At 33.8% G+C, this 17,867-nt stretch overlaps 2 protein-coding genes across 3 annotated transcripts in view; one reads left to right on the top strand and one right to left on the bottom strand.

Moving 5' to 3' along the window:
- The window catches only part of LOC107654045 (neuronal acetylcholine receptor subunit alpha-2-like), a 14,436-nt gene extending 12,661 nt beyond the window's left edge, over positions 1 to 1,775 (top strand). Inside the window, exon 7 of the mRNA XM_016440942.1 lies at positions 1,650 to 1,775. Within this exon, the coding sequence (XP_016296428.1) occupies positions 1,650 to 1,775 (126 nt within the window). The remainder of the gene's footprint in view (positions 1 to 1,649) is intronic.
- Positions 1,776 to 2,366: 591 nt separating this feature from the next.
- The window catches only part of LOC107653750 (protein-tyrosine kinase 2-beta-like), a 23,565-nt gene continuing 8,064 nt past the window's right edge, over positions 2,367 to 17,867 (bottom strand). Inside the window, exons 14-32 of one of the 2 annotated variants that reach the window (XM_016440567.1) lie at positions 17,649 to 17,683; positions 17,493 to 17,537; positions 17,308 to 17,405; positions 17,088 to 17,169; positions 16,909 to 17,009; positions 15,764 to 15,879; positions 14,367 to 14,467; positions 14,161 to 14,250; positions 13,627 to 13,831; positions 12,141 to 12,237; positions 11,984 to 12,040; positions 11,436 to 11,552; positions 8,960 to 9,106; positions 8,470 to 8,505; positions 8,302 to 8,326; positions 7,610 to 7,656; positions 5,553 to 5,687; positions 5,380 to 5,460; positions 2,367 to 2,820 (exon numbers count right to left, since the gene is read on the bottom strand). In XM_016440567.1, coding sequence (XP_016296053.1) covers positions 2,605 to 2,820; positions 5,380 to 5,460; positions 5,553 to 5,687; positions 7,610 to 7,656; positions 8,302 to 8,326; positions 8,470 to 8,505; positions 8,960 to 9,106; positions 11,436 to 11,552; positions 11,984 to 12,040; positions 12,141 to 12,237; positions 13,627 to 13,831; positions 14,161 to 14,250; positions 14,367 to 14,467; positions 15,764 to 15,879; positions 16,909 to 17,009; positions 17,088 to 17,169; positions 17,308 to 17,405; positions 17,493 to 17,537; positions 17,649 to 17,683 — 1,831 coding nt within the window. In that variant the 3' untranslated portion in view covers positions 2,367 to 2,604. The remainder of the gene's footprint in view (positions 2,821 to 5,379; positions 5,461 to 5,552; positions 5,688 to 7,609; positions 7,657 to 8,301; positions 8,327 to 8,469; positions 8,506 to 8,959; positions 9,107 to 11,435; positions 11,553 to 11,983; positions 12,041 to 12,140; positions 12,238 to 13,626; positions 13,832 to 14,160; positions 14,251 to 14,366; positions 14,468 to 15,763; positions 15,880 to 16,908; positions 17,010 to 17,087; positions 17,170 to 17,307; positions 17,406 to 17,492; positions 17,538 to 17,648; positions 17,684 to 17,867) is intronic. The other variant, XM_016440575.1, reaches the window with a different exon arrangement.

Raw genomic sequence — 17,867 nt, 5'->3', positions numbered from 1 at the left:
ATGCAAGGCATGCAAGGCAGTAAGCTCATTGGCTGCATATGCAGCATGAACCAATCAGCTTGTGCCAAGTCTTCTTCTTCTTCTTCTTGTACGATTTAATGGCGGTTGACAATCCAACTTATGGTGTATTACCGCCACCAACTGGACTGGAGTGTGAAGCATTAACGGGAAAGAGGGGAAAAAAAAAAAAACTTTCCATAAATAAACCAACCGGTACTATTATTATGAAATTTAAATTCTACTTTCTAATCCTGTTATCTTCAGATAAATAAGAATTTCTCTCATAATACTTGTCTGTCCTGAGGCACAACTTAAAAGATTTGATATAGTGAAATTAATTACTCCTATGTTTCTCAGTTTCTTAAATAACTCCTCTCTTTCTTTGGTATATACTGCACAATGTAAAAGTACATGCTCAATAGTCTCTGCTTCACTGCATGTAGTACACAATCCTGACTGATGTTTCCCTATTAGATAACGTTTTCTCATTCTTAACCATATATTGTAGATGAAAATCTACTTGAGGCATAGGAAGCAACCAAGGAGGAATATTCGGTATTACAACTGAAATTTCTGTAATACCTGTGCCAAGTCGTTTAACTCTCTGAATATCATCAGTTACGTTAACACCCTGTCAGAATGCGCCATCTAGAGTTTCATGACTGAACTATATATATATCATGAGATTAAAAATTCAATTATGAGATAGAAAGTCAAAATTATGACACTAAGTCATAATTATAAGATAAATTGAATTACTACATAAGTCAAATTATGAAATAAGTCAAAATAATGAGATAAAACAAATTTATGACACTACTGTACTGTAAGTCACAATTATGAGATAAAGTAGATATGCATTAAAAAGTTAAAATTATGAGATACAAGTTAAAATTATGACAAGTAATTATGTAAAAGTTAATACAAAAATGTCAAATTATGAGATATATACATACTGAGTCATAATTACGATTAAAAGGTAGAAATCGTAAGATAAAAGTTTGAAACTGAGATAAATGTCAAAACTGACATATAATCAAAATCATAAGGAAGTTGACATTGACATACCAAGTGAAAATTCTGAGATAAAAGACAAAATTATGACAAAAGCTTGCATTTTTGTCATATTTATCATTTACATCATAGTTATGCCTATGTATCTCATTTATCAAGTTGTAGTTGTGAAAAATAAAATTACAATGACTAGAGCACATAACAAAATTACTAAAAATTAAGCTAACATTGATTACTGAAAATATAAAAATACTAAAATAACCTGCCACGCAATGCAGTTGTAATAAATAAAGTTGCATGTATGCGAAATAAAGTAATAAAATAATAAAAAAAACGAGATACAAAGACATGATTTGTAGAAAACAAGTTGTAGTTAGAAATAACATTTCTAATAATTATCTATTCTTACAATTACCCTTTTAAAAAGAATAAAGTGGAAATTAAAGTGGCTGATTAATAAAATGCTAAACCCTTTGTTGTGAATATTATATCATGTTTCTTCTCTAACTAGACTGAAAGTCTACTATCCTGTTTCATTGTCACTGCCCTCATTATGCTGTTCACATGACATTTTCCACTCTAGTTTTCCTGCTCTTACCACTTTTGAATCGCACTGTGTGTTTGCTTTTGGACAGGTCAAGGTGGACTGGAAATACGTGGCAATGGTGATTGACCGTATCTTTCTGTGGATGTTCATCATCGTGTGCCTGCTGGGGACGGTCGGCCTCTTCTTACCTCCCTGGATATCAGGAATGATCTGAGAGCCGAGATACAGCCCGACATCAAGAGCTCCGATAAAGACTTCCCTGATGGAAGCCAAGGCCTTTTCCAGGGACCATTACAAACATTTGTCATATGAAAAAAGGTATTTTTATTTCATCTCTTCCTTTGATGAGAGATACCCGCTCGTTCAGGGATTATTTGAGAATGAGGTTCATTGTGAATTCATCAAATTGCGAATTGTTCCCTTGCAATTATAAGAAAAAAATTCTAAATGTATATCTTGCATTTATGACTTTTTTTTGTATTATATCATAATTAATTTTACAAATCTTTATTTAGTAATCCAAACTGACTGGACATGGTATTTCAGTGGTCAAATGGTGAACTCTCAATGAAATTTCAAAATATATTGAAAATTTGTTTTTTTTAATGTGCAAGATTCATAATTGATATAGGCTCTGAAAAAACTAAGCGTTTAAAAGTATTCTTGTGATTCTAAATCAGTTGTACTGTATAAAAATACAAATTATATTGATGTTGCATTCATTTTCTATAAAAACATACTTGTAAAGTTTAGAGAATTAAGTAAATTACTGCTCTGACATGACAAAACTGCAGAAAATGACATGACAAAACTGTATTTATTTCCTCCCACAAACTTTCCTGAGAATAAACATCTATGAAAACAATTACAAGCAAACACTTGTGAAAATACATCTGCAAACATTCAATGTCGAAAGCACTGCTTTCATTATCATCCAGAAGCATAAATAAAGCAAGTTGTACCAGTTCATTTAAAGTTCAATTCATCCTCCAGCTTTCTCACTGGATGAAACTGTCTGTCTGACGGCCAATCAGGGATCAGATCTAGGGTGTGGTGGGTTTGGCCACATTGGCCCGCACTCGGGCCTGGTCCACAGCGTCCAGCAGGTTTTTGGAGTCCATGGCCAGCGTGTGAGCGGCCGCCAGCATCTGTTTCTTACACTCGTCCTTCAGAGACGTGACGGCGTTCTGCTGAGCCAGACGCATCTTACTGATCAGCTCGGCCAGATCCTTATTCAGCAACTTCTGAGTTCCTTCAATCTGACGAGCAGAGAGCAGCCAGAACAACACTTTATACTTTCTAATGTATAGAAATATTATGGATTCTCTTCCATCCCAGAAAAAAAAAAAAGGCAATTATGACTTTTTATCTCACAATTCTTTTATCTTGCAATTCTGAGGGGAAAAAAAGTCAGAATTATGAGATGTTAACGAACGATCTAACAATTCTGACTTTTTCTTTCTTAAAAGATGTTAACTCACAATTGAGAGAAAAAGTCAAGCTAGTTTCTGGCATGGAATAAAACAATAAAAAAGGTAAATTGCGAGAAAAACAGTCACAGTTCTTAGACAAAAACTCGCAATTTACCTTTTCTAGTTTTGGAGACAACTCTTTTTCTTGCATTTCAAAGATAAAATTTCATCATTTATCATTTATTATTATCTAGGGCATAGGTTTGATTTTGACATTGGTGAGGACATAACAGCAGACAACACATCATTTTCGCATTTATGATCAACTTTTGACCACAGTTTCATGTCATCTAAAGTCTTTATTTATAGCTACGGTAGCTAACAAACTCATAATTCATAAACAGAGCTTTTTATGTTAGAATATTCATCAGAGAATAAATATACAATTTTCATTATGTAAAGCCAACAACATTACAGCAGCATTTTAAGATGTTTTCTTTGGATTGTTTAAATACTCAAACGAGAATACAGCAAAATATAATAATTAATTTGTGTTTTCTGCTAGCTAAATTTCACATATCTGGCTCTAAAATCTGCCTCTCTTTTTTTATTCAGAGTTGAGCTGGACAAGTATATGGAAAATATCCAAAGCTCTGTTCATCCTAAAAAACTGTATGCTATGTGTCCACTTAATGTGTAAATGTATTACTTTTTTTGTTAACCTGGTAACACATCCCTTACAAAAATTAACCATGGTTTTACTTAAAAAGGCCAATGGTTACTATAGTTACCATGGTGACCACAAATTAAAGGGGTCATATGATGCGATTTCAATTTTTCCTGTCTCTTTGGTGTGTTACAAGCTCTTGGTGCATAAAGAAGATCTGTAAAGTTGCAAAGACTAAAGTCTCAAATCCAAAGAGATATTCTTTATAAAAGTTAAGAGTCAGCCACGCCTACCTAAAACGGCTCGTTCTAACACGCCCCAACATACCTACGTCACTATGTGGGAAGATTTGCATAACGCCGCCCAAATGTTCACGCAAAGAAAGAAGGCGTAACTTTTAGTCTCACTGTAGTTTTGTTGATGCTGCAGCCATGTCATGAAGACGCTGTGTGCTTCGTTGTGAAAGCGAAACTACTTTGTTTGGTCTTCCAAAAGAGGACGATATCCGCTTCGTAATGCCTCGAGCTGATCTGTGCTGGTCGCTGAAGGAATACATCAACTTTCACCGTGGACAACCGCATAAACACATTTCATTACACCAAATACACAAAATAATGTTCCTTTTAGCAGCATCATATGACCCCTTTAACGATGGTTTTGCTACACTTACCATAGTTTAACCATGGTATTTGTAGTAAAAAATTGGGTTATAGGCTACAAGTGGTAATCTACACTACCACACTTTTACTATAATAAAATAAAAAATGTTTATCTGTGTATACTTACTTTATTTTTCTTTGTTTTGTTTTTATAACTGTACTGTTTTAATGGTTTGATGTTTTGTACTGTTTCATTAAGAAAGAAAGAAAGAAAGAAAGAAAGAAAAAAGATTCGCAATACACGCTCCGAAGTTCCAATCTCAATCAAATGATTTGCGCTCCGAAGTACCGATCTGAATCAAACGACTCGCGATAAGTGCTCCGAAGTGCCGATCTAACTCAAATGATTTGCAATACGTGCTTTGAAGTCACGATCTGAATCAAATGATCTGCGATCCGATTGGAGCACTTTGAAACAGTCAATCATTCTGTGATGCAATGTTTTTTAACTGATTTGGAGTTTCGAAAAGCTCTGTTTCACCCATTACTACGTGCTTTTTAAAATCATTAGAAGTGATTCTAATGAATGGTTTTAAAATGAATGGTTCTTCTGATCTGGTTTTTAAAAGTGAATGGAGTTTGAATCAATCGGAGCGGTTCCAGAGTAAATGACTCACTCAATTGAATCATTTTGTCTGTTCCTCTGTTTGTTTGTTTTTTTCGCCTTCAGCCATGTTTACATAACACTGTCAGTACTACTACTGGCTTATCTCACTAGTTTTATGAAATTAACTGAAATAAGTGTAAAAAGTATTATGTTTACAAATAAAATATCCAAATTTCCAACACAAATATGAACATATTCAGGTGAGGTAACCAGTATACTGCTAACTAGTAATTATTGCTAGGGACAATTTAGTAATTTCTGGATATTGTGAGACATGTCCCTAGCATCCCTACTAAATTCTACGCCCTTGATTGTCATCATTTATCTCACGATATGAGAAAATCGTACAATTTAACAATCTAATTTAAATAAAAAGTAACAGTTACACTTTTTTCATTTTTTGGAAAAAAGCTTTGAGAATTCATAGCTCAAGTTGAGTAGTTCACAATAGCTTTAGTTTCACGATGCTTTACCTCCATTCTGATGGACTCATGTAGAGTTGGGAGGATGTCGTCCACACTGCGGATCAGACTGCGCAACGTCATTCCTACCAACTGCCAAATAAGACAATAATGACCTTACTGAACACAGAAACACGACTCCATACATTAAGCATTAAGAAATACAATGTTCAGAGTCATCCTACCTTCACCACAGTGACGTACTCCGAGGCTGGTAACGTGTTGACATCATTCTTCAGCTGCATCACGACCTTCACCATCTCCATCACGTTATGATAGACCATGTCATCCGTGCGGTCCAGTTCTGCTGTCGGCGCCGGCTATGATGGACAGAACAGTCAGTGCTAATACATGCAGCAAATCATTGCATTAATGTTATGCATGGATTTTATTAGAACAAATGTGACCGTGGACCACAAAACCAGTCTTAAGTCTCTGGGGTATATTTGTAGCAATAGCCAAAAAAACATTGTATGGGTCAAAATTATCGATTTTTCTTTTATGCCAAAAATCATTAGGATATTAAGTAAAGATCATGTTCCATGAAGATATTTTGTAAATTTCCTACTGTAAGTATATCAAAACTTAATTTTTGATTAGTAATATGCATTGCTAAGGACTTCATCTGGACAACTTTAAAGGCGATTTTCTCAATATTTAGATTTTTTTGCACCCTCAGATTCCAGATTTTCAAATAGTTGTATCTCGGCCAGATATTGTCCTATCATAAACCATACATCAATGAAAAGCAAAGCTTATTTATTCAGCTTTCAAATGATGTATAAATCTAAATTTCAAAAAATTGAACCTTATGATTGGTTTTGTGGTCCAGGGTCACACATAATGAGAATCTTTCTTGTCTTGTGATTTAAATCATGCAAGTGTTGCTTCAGTATTAAGATAATTTTCTTAGTTTTTGTTGATATATAGAATTAGCTTTTATTTCTATACATACAGTTTTCATTTTAATTTTAGTTAACATTTTAGTCAGTTTGTTGTGTTTAAAAAATGTAAAAAATAAAATGTAAAGCTATAATTAAAAGCTACAATAGTACATAAATATGAATAAAATACTAACACTGTCTAACACATTTTCTTAAACTGAACGTGCATGGTCTGAAATCAGATTTTAGAGCTTTAGCAGTTTTTATTTTTATATTTTATAGTTAATGATTTAGTCATTTTGTTTTATCATTATTAAATATTTCTATTTAGCTTTTTTAGTTTTAGTAATTTTACTACTTCAATTTAGACTTATTTCAGTTAGTTGCCAAGACAACATTTCTCATTTTTGTTTTTTACGTTCAAGTTTTTTATCTAATATTTATATTTTATTTTATTTCAGCTGTGTTTTAATTAACACATTTTTAATATTTAAGTTTTAGTTTTAATTAATGATAACAACACTGGTGCAAGATGAAATGTTTTGGCCCATTCTCCTTTTTATAGGCTGTAAATGTATAAATAATTTCAATAATTCAAAGATAATCTCAACTTTTAGGAGTATTATTAGCATTTTAATGGCCTTAATTATAACAGACATGAAATTAAAGCTGTTTTTTATTATTATTTAAAAAAAAAAGTGTATAGCTGCTATGGGCTTTTTATTACATTTTAAATTATTTCATGACTTATTTCAGTTTTATTTTTATTTTTTTTAGAACTTAAACTTAAATGAAAATGAGAAATGTTGGCAACTAGCTGAAACAAAATAAGTTTACAATTTTTAGTATTTCACTTTTATTTTATTTCTAATGTTTATATTTAAAGTAAAAAAATATATATAATAACCCTGAACCATGTTGAACTTCTTTTAAAAATAAAAAAACAAACTCAGCAGTCTCTCAATTTTATTTATTCCCCAAAGCCATTTTTACTCTCATTTGGTGCTACTGACCAAAGCTACTATTAGCCACTGCATACAGCAGCTTGGAGACAGGAGATCAGTTTCATTTCAGCTCACCGAGGCTGAAGTCTGAAGATTGGTGTGGAGAGAATCTCAGAAAAAACCTCCCTCATCCTCGTTCTACTGATCCCATTATCAAGGTGAGCTCACAAGGCCCAAAGCTCATCAGGTTTTAGCCACAGAGCTCCCAGTAAAACCGCCGCTTTGATTGCTGCAATCTGCTCGTCTGGAAACTTCCAAAGGACGGCTGACACCTTTACTGAGCGGCTTCAAAAAGAGATCAGAAGTCTCTGCTGGCCTTCAGCCCGTCCCTAACCGCATTAAAACCACAATTACCTGAGCGGACACCCGCGGGGGCTTCTCCGGAGGAGCCTGGGAAGGAGCTGAGAGAAACAAAGTCAAAAGACAGCTGAAGATGGTATATGGAAGTGATCATTAAGATAACAATGGCTACTGACTGAAATAAGAAAGAGTAAAGGAATAGGTGCATCAATGCCAGTGTTGTTATTGTTAACTAAAACTACAATTTTCGGAAAAACTGAAATAAAATTGAAATTAAATAAAATGTCAATATGAGAGGAAAAACCAACTTTAAAAACGTAAATGAAAATGAAAATTGTTGTATTGGCAAGTAACTGAAATAAAATAAGTTTAATTTAAAATACTACAACTGAATAAATAAAAACATTATATATTATATTTAAAATAATTATAAAAATAAAAGAAATAATAAATCAAAGAAAACAAATTTTAATATAAAAAATACAATAAAAAATGACAAAAGCACATAAAATAATTAAAAGCTAAAAAATGTAAAAGATTAAAAATTAAAAGCTAAATCAAATCTATTATAGTACATAAATAATACTAATACTAATCAATGCTAAAAATAACAGCATACAGGTTTTATAGACGTAGGCGAGTAAATGACAACTATTGTAATTTTGGGTGAAATATTCCTTTAATCTGTTTATCGATCTTTGTTTATATAGTTTTAGGTATTTTTGTGTGTGTTAAAATGAACTGACCTTGGCTTGGCTCATTTTCTGACATCTAACATAAAAAAGAGAAAAGGATGTTAATGTTGTGTAATTATAGTGCATAACAGTGGAAGACAAAAGTCATGATGGGACAAGATAATAAAAATGAGACTTCTATTTAAATAGAAATATTTCATATATATAGAAGTATTTTACCACTTTAGCCTTTGTGTCGTCATTGGCAAATGGATCCTGAAAGAGAAACAGAGCAACATAAGGATGAGCATAAAGTCAACATGAAATGATGAAACCCATTTTACTTTCAGAATGTGACATATTTCAAGACGAACAAGATAAAATATAAGACAGAAATCCATAGGGAAAGGAAAAATCAGCCAAAAAGGAAAGTCATTTCAGTGGAGGAGCAAGTCATTACTTTTGGATCAAAGATTAGAAAGACTAATATTGTCTTCTTCTGAATAACATGCACTGATTAATTATGCATAATATAATCAGCAGCCTGCAAATAATATCAATTTGGACTTTATGCTAACTTTAATCTATTTTTATATAACAGTCTTTTCAAGCTCCAGTCGGCTGAGCAAATGCATTTTAATTGTTACTCTAAACTTAAACTCATTGTAATGATCCCAGTGAGGATTGCACATTGCCACAGTTTTAACGAGAGACGCTACTGATGACTAACCAGAAGCTTCTCTTCTTTCTCCAGCCACTTGTTGTCCTCCAGCATTTCCTGTTTCTGCCTCCTTAAAGTTTCCTGCACGCACTGCCTCTCCATTTCCCACAGCCGCTGAGCGTCTTCCTTACTGTTGGGCTCCAAGAAACCTCGTTCCTTCACAAACACACACACACACACATGCGCTGACATGTACTGCGGATGAGGAAAGCAATCAAACGAGGAAATAATGTGACATGAAAGTTTGGCAGCTTTTGTTTATGCTTGTCATCATTAAGTCCATATATATGCTAAGAGTATTTTTTAAATGTATGCATTTATACCCGACAATCTTTAGTAAGGAAACTGGGCCTAAAGCTAGCGTTGTTATCGTTAATTAAAACTTAAATCATTAAACATTTGTTAATTGAAATACAGCTGAAATAAAATATAATATAGATAAAAAGTTAACCTTAAAAACGTAATTAATAAAGACTATTATAGTAAATAAATAATACTAAAATTACACTGATCAACACACCAAGTAGTAAAATGACTAAAATGACTATAAATTAAAGCGAAATATAAATATTTAATAACAAAAGCACATAAAAAAAGTATTCAACTAAAATGAAAATGAAAACTACAAATATAAAAATAAAAATAAAAGCTAATTCAAAATATTAATAAAGACTATAATAGTAAATAAATAAACTAAAATAACACTGATCAATGCACCAATTATCAATTAAAGGGGTCATATGATGTTGCTAAAAAGAACATGATATGTGGGGGCGTGTTAGAACGAGCCGTTTTAGGTAGGTGTGGCTGACTCTTAACTTTTATAAAGAATATCTCTTTGGATTTGAGACTTTAGTCTTTGCAACTTTACAGATCTTCTTTATGCACCAAGAGCTTGTAACACTCCAAAGAGAAAGGAAAAATTGAAATCGCATCATATGACCCCTTTAAGAAGTAAAATTACTCAAATTAATATAAATTAAAGCTACACAGAAATATTTAATAACATAGTTACTAAACCTTCAACTAAAATTAAAATGAAAACTGAAAAGAAAAAAAAATTAAACTATGATAATAATTGAATATTGGCCTTTAGATGTGTTCAGGCCAGGGCTCTTATTGAACGTGTGAAGTTTGGGGCAAATCGGACATTGAATGGCTGAGTTACAACAACTTCCTTTTCCATGGTGAAACATCAAACTATGTCAGGCCGCCAAGGACACACCCTTTAACGAATACTCAAGATCTTCGCAATTTAACATGGCAAAGGCCTTTAGAGTAGACTGACCAAATATAATGCTGATGTCATTAAATCTCTAGGAGGAGTTCGTTAGGAAAAGAAGCCATGAATAGGTTGCAAAGGAAGTGGCTGAAATTCATTCATTGCGAAAGAGTCTTTTTTCGTCTGTGCACAAGCCGTCGTTGGTGGTTTTGACAGACTGTGATTTAAACTAATGGCACTTTGCTACTTAAAAAAAAATATGAGCCCTTTAATATGTACCCACTTGAACTTCTTGTTTCAACAAGAAATGCATTAACATAGGAAAGAAAACTCGTTAGGTATTTTTGGACAGTGTTTAGTCTGTGAGTGCAATGCATGTTTCATTGGCATTTTAAAGACTTATTTCAAGGAGTAGTTCACACAAAAATGTAAATTTGCTGAAAATTTACTCACCCATCCAAGGTGTAGATGAGTTTGTTTCTTCATGGAAACAGATTTGGAGAAATATAGCATTGCATCACTTGCTCACCAACAGATGCTCTGCAGTGAAGGGGTGCCGTCAGAATGAGAGTCCAAACAGCTGATAAAAACATCACAATAATCCACAAGTAATCCACACCACTCCAGTCCATCAATTACCATCTTGAGAAGCCAAAAGCTGTGTGTTTGTAAGAAACAAATCCATCATTTAGATGTGTTTAACTTCAACTGGTGCTTCCTTCCGGCTGAAATATGACTCCTCTATCCATAATATCGTCTCGTCTGAATCAGGAGAGAAATCTGCACAGATCAAGCACCGTTTACAAACAAAAACTGTTCTAAACAAATATGTGGGAGGATTTTGATGTGAGAGGACAATAGGAGATGGACATTTTACTGGAGGAAGCATTATTACGGATATTTTGGCCAAAAGCGACGGTTTAAAGATAAAACGCCTTGATGGATTTGTTTCTTACAAACATGCAGCTTTTCGCTTCACCAGATGTTAACTGATGGACTGCAGTGGTGTGGATTACTTGTGGATTATTGTGATGTTTGTATCATCTGTTTGGACTCTCATTATGACGGCACCCATTCACTGCAGAGGATCCACTGGTAAGCAAGTGATGTAGCATTACCTGTTCATTTGAAGAAACAAACTCATCTACATCTCGGATGCCTTAAGGGTGAGTAAACTGTCAGCAAATTGTAATTTTTGGGTGAACTACTCCTTTAAACACACAGGAGCGTGTTTGCAGTACTGTAGGCAGGTGGCGCTCTTACCATACTGCCACGGCGAGGGGACAGCGGCAGGGTCAGCGTGCAGCCGGACACAAGCACAGGGCGCCAGTCTGGCAGGCTGGCGAGGGCTGGCGAACTAAAGCGCAGAGACTCGGGCAGCTGGAAAGTTGGACGTGCAAGCAAAAACACACAGACAAACACAACTAAACCACATGCTAAAACATATTCACACAGTGACATGCATAACATGGCGGTTTTGAGCGCAAATGCAGAAAAGCAGGCAGAAACCACAGCTGCTGGAAATGGTGTGACTTGACCTAGATAGACGTGACCAACATGAAGCTGCTATCTAGTTTACAGTTACGGTCTACCAATTTTAAATGCATCACCCACTGAGTAAAACATATTGCTCAGAGGTTTCTCTTTCATTGCTCAGGAGACATAATAGAAGTTTCATTTAAATATCAACTTGTTTAATCTTGGGAAAATTTGATGAGAAAAGTTCATATTAGTTGATCTACTTATCACTACAAAGAAGCTGCATTTTGTGCAATTAAAACAACTACAGAATTAATAGGAGGAAAAATCACCTGGAGATGTAGACGTGGATTGAGAGTACTGAAACCTGATGGTTTCATTCTTGATGGCTTTTCACAAAACAAGAATGAAGATGAACAGAAAAGGAGTGAGTGTGATACACAGAACGAGAATAACAGCGTGAGAAAAACAGAGTGAAAAGACAGACACCTTCGGTGGAGCATCAGTAAACGGGGTTATATTTATGGAGCGAGTTCTGGCTCGCAGCTCCTCCACCTTCACTTCCTTCTCCATTTTATGAACATCACTGTGGGAAGCAAATAGAAACATTTCATGTTACAGTTTGTATTGTTTTTATTGTTATTTTTTTATGTTTTTTGTATTCTTAAAATTTTTATTTTGTAATATTTATTTGATTTTTTTTATTTTTACAATTTGATATAATTGATTTGAATTTTGTATTATTATTTACATTTTTATTCTTTTAATATTTTTAGATTTTTACCATTTTTATGATTGATTTGAGTTTTGTATTATTATTTATATATTTTATATTTATTTATATTGATTGTAGTTTTATTATATATTTAAAACAATTCTTATTTTTATGATTTACATTTTTATTTATTATTTTTTTAATATGAATCTTTCCACACAATGTCCACTTACAGTGTTAGCCAGTTTGTATTTATCATTGTTATTATTACGTATGTTTATTTTTTAAATATTTTTGTATTATTTACATCTTTACCTTTATTATTTTTAATATTAATTTTATTATTTTTTTTACATTTTAATATTTTTTTATATTCATTTGTTACATTTTGATTTTATTTTTCATATTCACCTTTCCCTCAAAATCCACTTACATTGTTAGTCAGTTTGCATTGTTATTTATTATTATTAACATATATGTTGTATGTTTTTATTATATTTACATTTTTATTTTATTATTTTTATTACATTTACATTTTTATTTTATGTTTAATATTTTTAATATTATTTATTTATATTATTTTTTACATTTTTTAAATTGTTTTTTGATTATCATTTACATTTTAAATTTACCAGTTTTAATGTTAATTTTTTCCACTTAATGTCCAATTACAGTATTAGTCAAGATCATAATTTGGGTTTTAGTAGTGCTGTCAAACGATTAAGCGGTCAAACGATTAATAGCATCCAAAATAAACGTTTTTGTTTACATAATATATGTGTGTGTACATGCATGTATATATTTAAGAAAAATATGTTATGTTTATATCTTAAATATATTTATATATAATATAAAATATAAGAATATAAATATATACATGTATACACGTAAATATTTTCAAAATATATACTGTATGTGTGTGTATTTATATATACATAATATAATTATATACACAGTACACACACATATATTATATAAACAAAAACGTTTATTTTAGATGCGATTAATCGCGATTAATCGTTTGACAGCACTAGTATTTAGTGATAAGTTTCTGATGAGTCAATAGGTACCGTTGATGCGTACTGTGGGTAATTTGCGAAAAAAAACCCAGAATAAGCAGTTTTAACAGCTTATTTTTAATAAAAGCTCTATTTTGGGTTAGGGTCTGCTTTGAGCTCTGAAATGCATACTTATGACTCGTTTAATGGTTCAAACTGACGACCCTTTACATCTTTGATGACTAGGGCAGCAGTGACGTACCTCAGCTTGCACACAAGCTCTGCGAAGCTGGGTCTCTCGACGGGGCTGTAGGCCCAGCAGCGGGTCATGAGGGAGTAGAGGGTCGGCGGGCAACGCTCAGGTTTGGGCAGACGGACGCCCTGCTCCAGCTGGTTTATCACATCCTTGTTCTCCAGCCAGAAGAACGGCTGCTGACCTCCACTCACGATCTCCCACATGCACACAGCTGAAAGGAGAAGCACAGGAAACCGCCAAGAATCAGGAACCATAAACTGCTTCAGAAATGCATTGCAAAACTTCAAGAAGCATGGCATTGGGAAAGATGTGGCTCTTCACAGGAACCGGCTTTGAATCAACAAGACTGACAACAGGAAATAGGAATTCACATCATGATGACGGCTTGAAAAATCCTCACGATTAGGTTGATCTGTTGCCTAATGTGGTCCGAACAGTGATTGAGCTTTGAAAAGACTGCATTACGCTTTGTGGAAGTGACATAACGCGTCGTGCATGTTTAAACGCATTGATCTCACGTCACGCTTCAAAGTCACTAACCAAACATCCAGACATCACTCGCCGAGGTAAAGCGTCTGAAGTTGATGGACTCCGGCGCCATCCATTTAATAGGTAATCGACTCACGGAGGCTTCAGAGAGAAAACAAACAGTGTCATTTGACAGCATTAGGCATAAGAAAAGAGAGTAAAATATTAGACTCAAACTGCATGACAAGGTTAAACAGACTAGTCAGTCTTAGTCTTGCCTTTGTAATACTCCTCCTCCTCTATGTATCGGGACAAGCCGAAGTCTCCTAGCTTCACACAGTCTGGTTTGGCAACCAGCACGTTTCTCACAGCAATGTCCCTGATGGAAAAACATTGAATTGAATAACTTGATTATGCACCACTAAAATAGATTCTGTACAACCACAGGCATGAGATACAGATGATTATCAAAAAGGGGATGTGAAGACACCAACAAGCAAATGCAGTTTAACTTTTAATGCATGTGTGTTGTAGGAGGGCAATTTATAATTGTGTCCTAAATTTAATATACAGCATGTGTGTGTATATTTTGGGGTCAATAAGATATTAAATTAATAATTTTATTCAGCAAAGGTGTTTATAATGTGATAAAAGATTTCTTTTTCAAATAAATGATGTCCTAACTTTCTATCAAAGAAATCCTGAAAAAAAAATCAGGGTCTCCTTAAAAATATTTGGCAGCACAACTGTTTTCAGCATTGACAATAAGAAATATTTCTCAAGCAGCAAAGCAGCATATTAGAATGATTTCTGAAGGATCATGTGACACTGAAGACTGGAGTAATGCTGCTGAAAATTCAGATTTGCATCACAGGAATAAATTATATTTTACAATATATTCACATAAAAAACATTTATTTTGAAATGTAATAACATTTAACAATTTTTAGTTTTTACTTTCTTGCTGAGCACAAGAGACGACTTTCAAAAAAAAAGATAAAACCTCAAGGTAAATATCATTCATTAACAGAACATTTAATGGTGTGTGTCATTTCCCCAAAGTGTGAAAAAAATTACACGCATTTAGTATGCCTAAAAGTTTAGCTACGAAATTTGCAAAACAAAGGCATCAGCCACTTTAATCCAAAAATATTTAAAATGCTATTAAACAACATACAATCTAAGATGAAGTGGAAATGCTCATGACGTTGCAGAAAAACAACAGATTTCTTCTGTCATCATGTACGTCCATTATTGCACATTGTTAGTGAACAAATAAAATTCGAGTCAAATGCTTCATAATTCAGATTATAATTTACAGCATACGTTTCTCTACAGGAACAAGATTCCCCATGAAGAAACACTAGACGTACAATGCAATATGAGCGGTTGTGCGGATGCCCCATATAATGTTCTCTACCTATGACCTTGATTTTTTACCTTCTGCTTCAGCTAAACTTTTACCCACAAGAGTGTCTGACACTCTTCTGAACCTGAGACGAAGTTAAAGTAAGCGAAGTCAAGAGGAAGAGATGTTTATAAGCAGCCTGTCTGCTTCTTCATACTTTTAAAGATATAACCAAACCAGACCAAATCCTTAAAATTTCAAACCAAACAGGTAATGATTATTCACAGTAATTGCATAAACTGTTGGTCACAAGGTGAATTGATGTACCTGTGCACCATGTTAATGCCCTCTAGGTAAGCAAGAGCTTTACTGATCTGAAGACTGTACAGGATCAGTGTGACAGTGGTTAATTTGTGCTTGTTCTCCAACAGGTAATTTCCTAGCTGAAGAAAAACAGAGAAACCAGGATGATAATAAAGTCTGATTAACAATATTGCATAATGTACTAATATGAGTCGGATTTACCCCTTATTGTGACATAGGCACATTGTTGAAGGAATAGTTCATCTAAAAATGATAATTAGCTAATAATGTACTCACCCTCGGGCCATCCAAGATGTAGAGTTTGTTTCTTCATCAGATTTGGAGCAATGTAGCATTGCATCATTTGCTCACCAGTGGATCCTCTGCAGTGAATGGGTGCCGTCAGAATGAGAGTCCAAACAGCTGATAAAAACATCACAATAATCCACAAGTACACCACAGTCCATCAATTAATGTCTTGTGAAGCCAAAAGCTGCATTTTTTGTAAGAAATAAATCCATCATTACTTAATTTAACTTTAAACTGATGCTTCAGTCTAAAATACTAGTCCTCTATCCATAATATTGCTTTCTTTAGTAAAAAAGTAATCTGGTCTGAATCAAGAGAGAAACATGCATAGGTCAAGCGTTGTTTATATGCAAAAACAGATCAAAGCAAATATGTGGGTGAATTTTGATGTGAGAGGACAACAGGGGATGGACTTTCAGTCTTTCACTGGAGGAAGCGTTATTATGGATTACAGACTAATACGTTAGTCGGAAGTGGCCGCTTGAAGTTAAAAACCTTAATGATGGTTCTGCTTGTTACAAACATGCAGCATTTCGCTTCACAAGATGTTAATTGATGGACGGATTACTTGTGGATTATTGTGATGTTTTTATCAGCTGTTTGGACTCTCATTCTGACGGCACCCATTCACTGCAGAGGATCCACTGGTGAGCAAGTGATGCAATGCTACATTTCTCCAAATCTGATGAAGAAACCAACTCATCTACATCTGGGATTGCCTGAGGGTGAGTCCTTTAACAGACAAAAAAAAAAAAAAAACTATTCTTAATTCTTCAGTAGTTTTGTCTGATTTTCCTTGCTACCAATTTTCTTGAACAAACCTAAACAAGCTTGAAATCATTCAAATGAATGAATCTCACCTCTCCATACTGGTAAAGCTCCATGACAATCCACACGGGATCTTCCTCGATAATTCCTACAAGTCTCACAATGTGCAGATGGTCCAGTTTCTTCATGATCACTGCATGAAAACAATGATTTTGATCATTCTATTCAGGCATGTATTGGATTCTACAGGTGGAAGATTGAAACATCTTACAAGCTTCACTCATGAACTTCTCCTTCACATCAGCTGAGCAGTCCTTGCATGTCTTCACAGCCACATTCACTCGCTCTCCTGTCTGGAGGAAGACACAAGATCCATGAGGTTTCTGTCCTGAAAGCTGAGCTTGAAATAAGTTTCTAGTGATTTCTACTAAATCCTTGTGATCTGTTTCGCTGAATATTTGGGCCCGTAGGTGTGTGACTGATGCACTAACCTTGCTTTTATAGATCCCATCATGCACCTCACCAAAGAAACCTTCACCCAGAATCCGGCCGAGGACAACGTCGTTTCGTAAGATGCTGAATTTACATGCTGGAAAACAAGTGTTTGAGATCAAAATGTCAAATAAATTGATAAACGACAATTAATATGTCTCTTAAAATATTATTTGGTTCTTACTCGGAACTGGTGTATCTTCTGGTATCTCTGCATAAATATCTGAATCTGTGGGGGAAAAAACACAGTGGAATAACATTATATTGATTAACCTATCTTTTATAAAACATTTGCATATTATAGGCAGTATTTTTGCAATATATATTTTGCTTTACATACTTTTGCTTTCCCTGTCAGATCTGGTGGTTTCCATACTGTTTTGTAATATAAGATCAGACAGGGTCAATAAGACAGAACCGTCTTAATTATCATATATGTATATATGTGTGTGTATAAGTTATAATCATATATTATATTTATTAAAAATTATATATAAAATGATATAAAAAAATAAAATACAAAAATTATAACTTTTATATATCATTTTAACATATTAAA

This window comes from Sinocyclocheilus anshuiensis, unplaced genomic scaffold, assembly GCF_001515605.1.
Source record: "Sinocyclocheilus anshuiensis isolate Anshui unplaced genomic scaffold, SAMN03320099.WGS_v1.1 scaffold1561, whole genome shotgun sequence".
Classification (NCBI taxonomy): domain Eukaryota; kingdom Metazoa; phylum Chordata; class Actinopteri; order Cypriniformes; family Cyprinidae; genus Sinocyclocheilus; species Sinocyclocheilus anshuiensis.
Note: the sequence above shows the minus strand (reverse complement) of the source record. Positions and strands in the feature narration are given on the sequence as shown.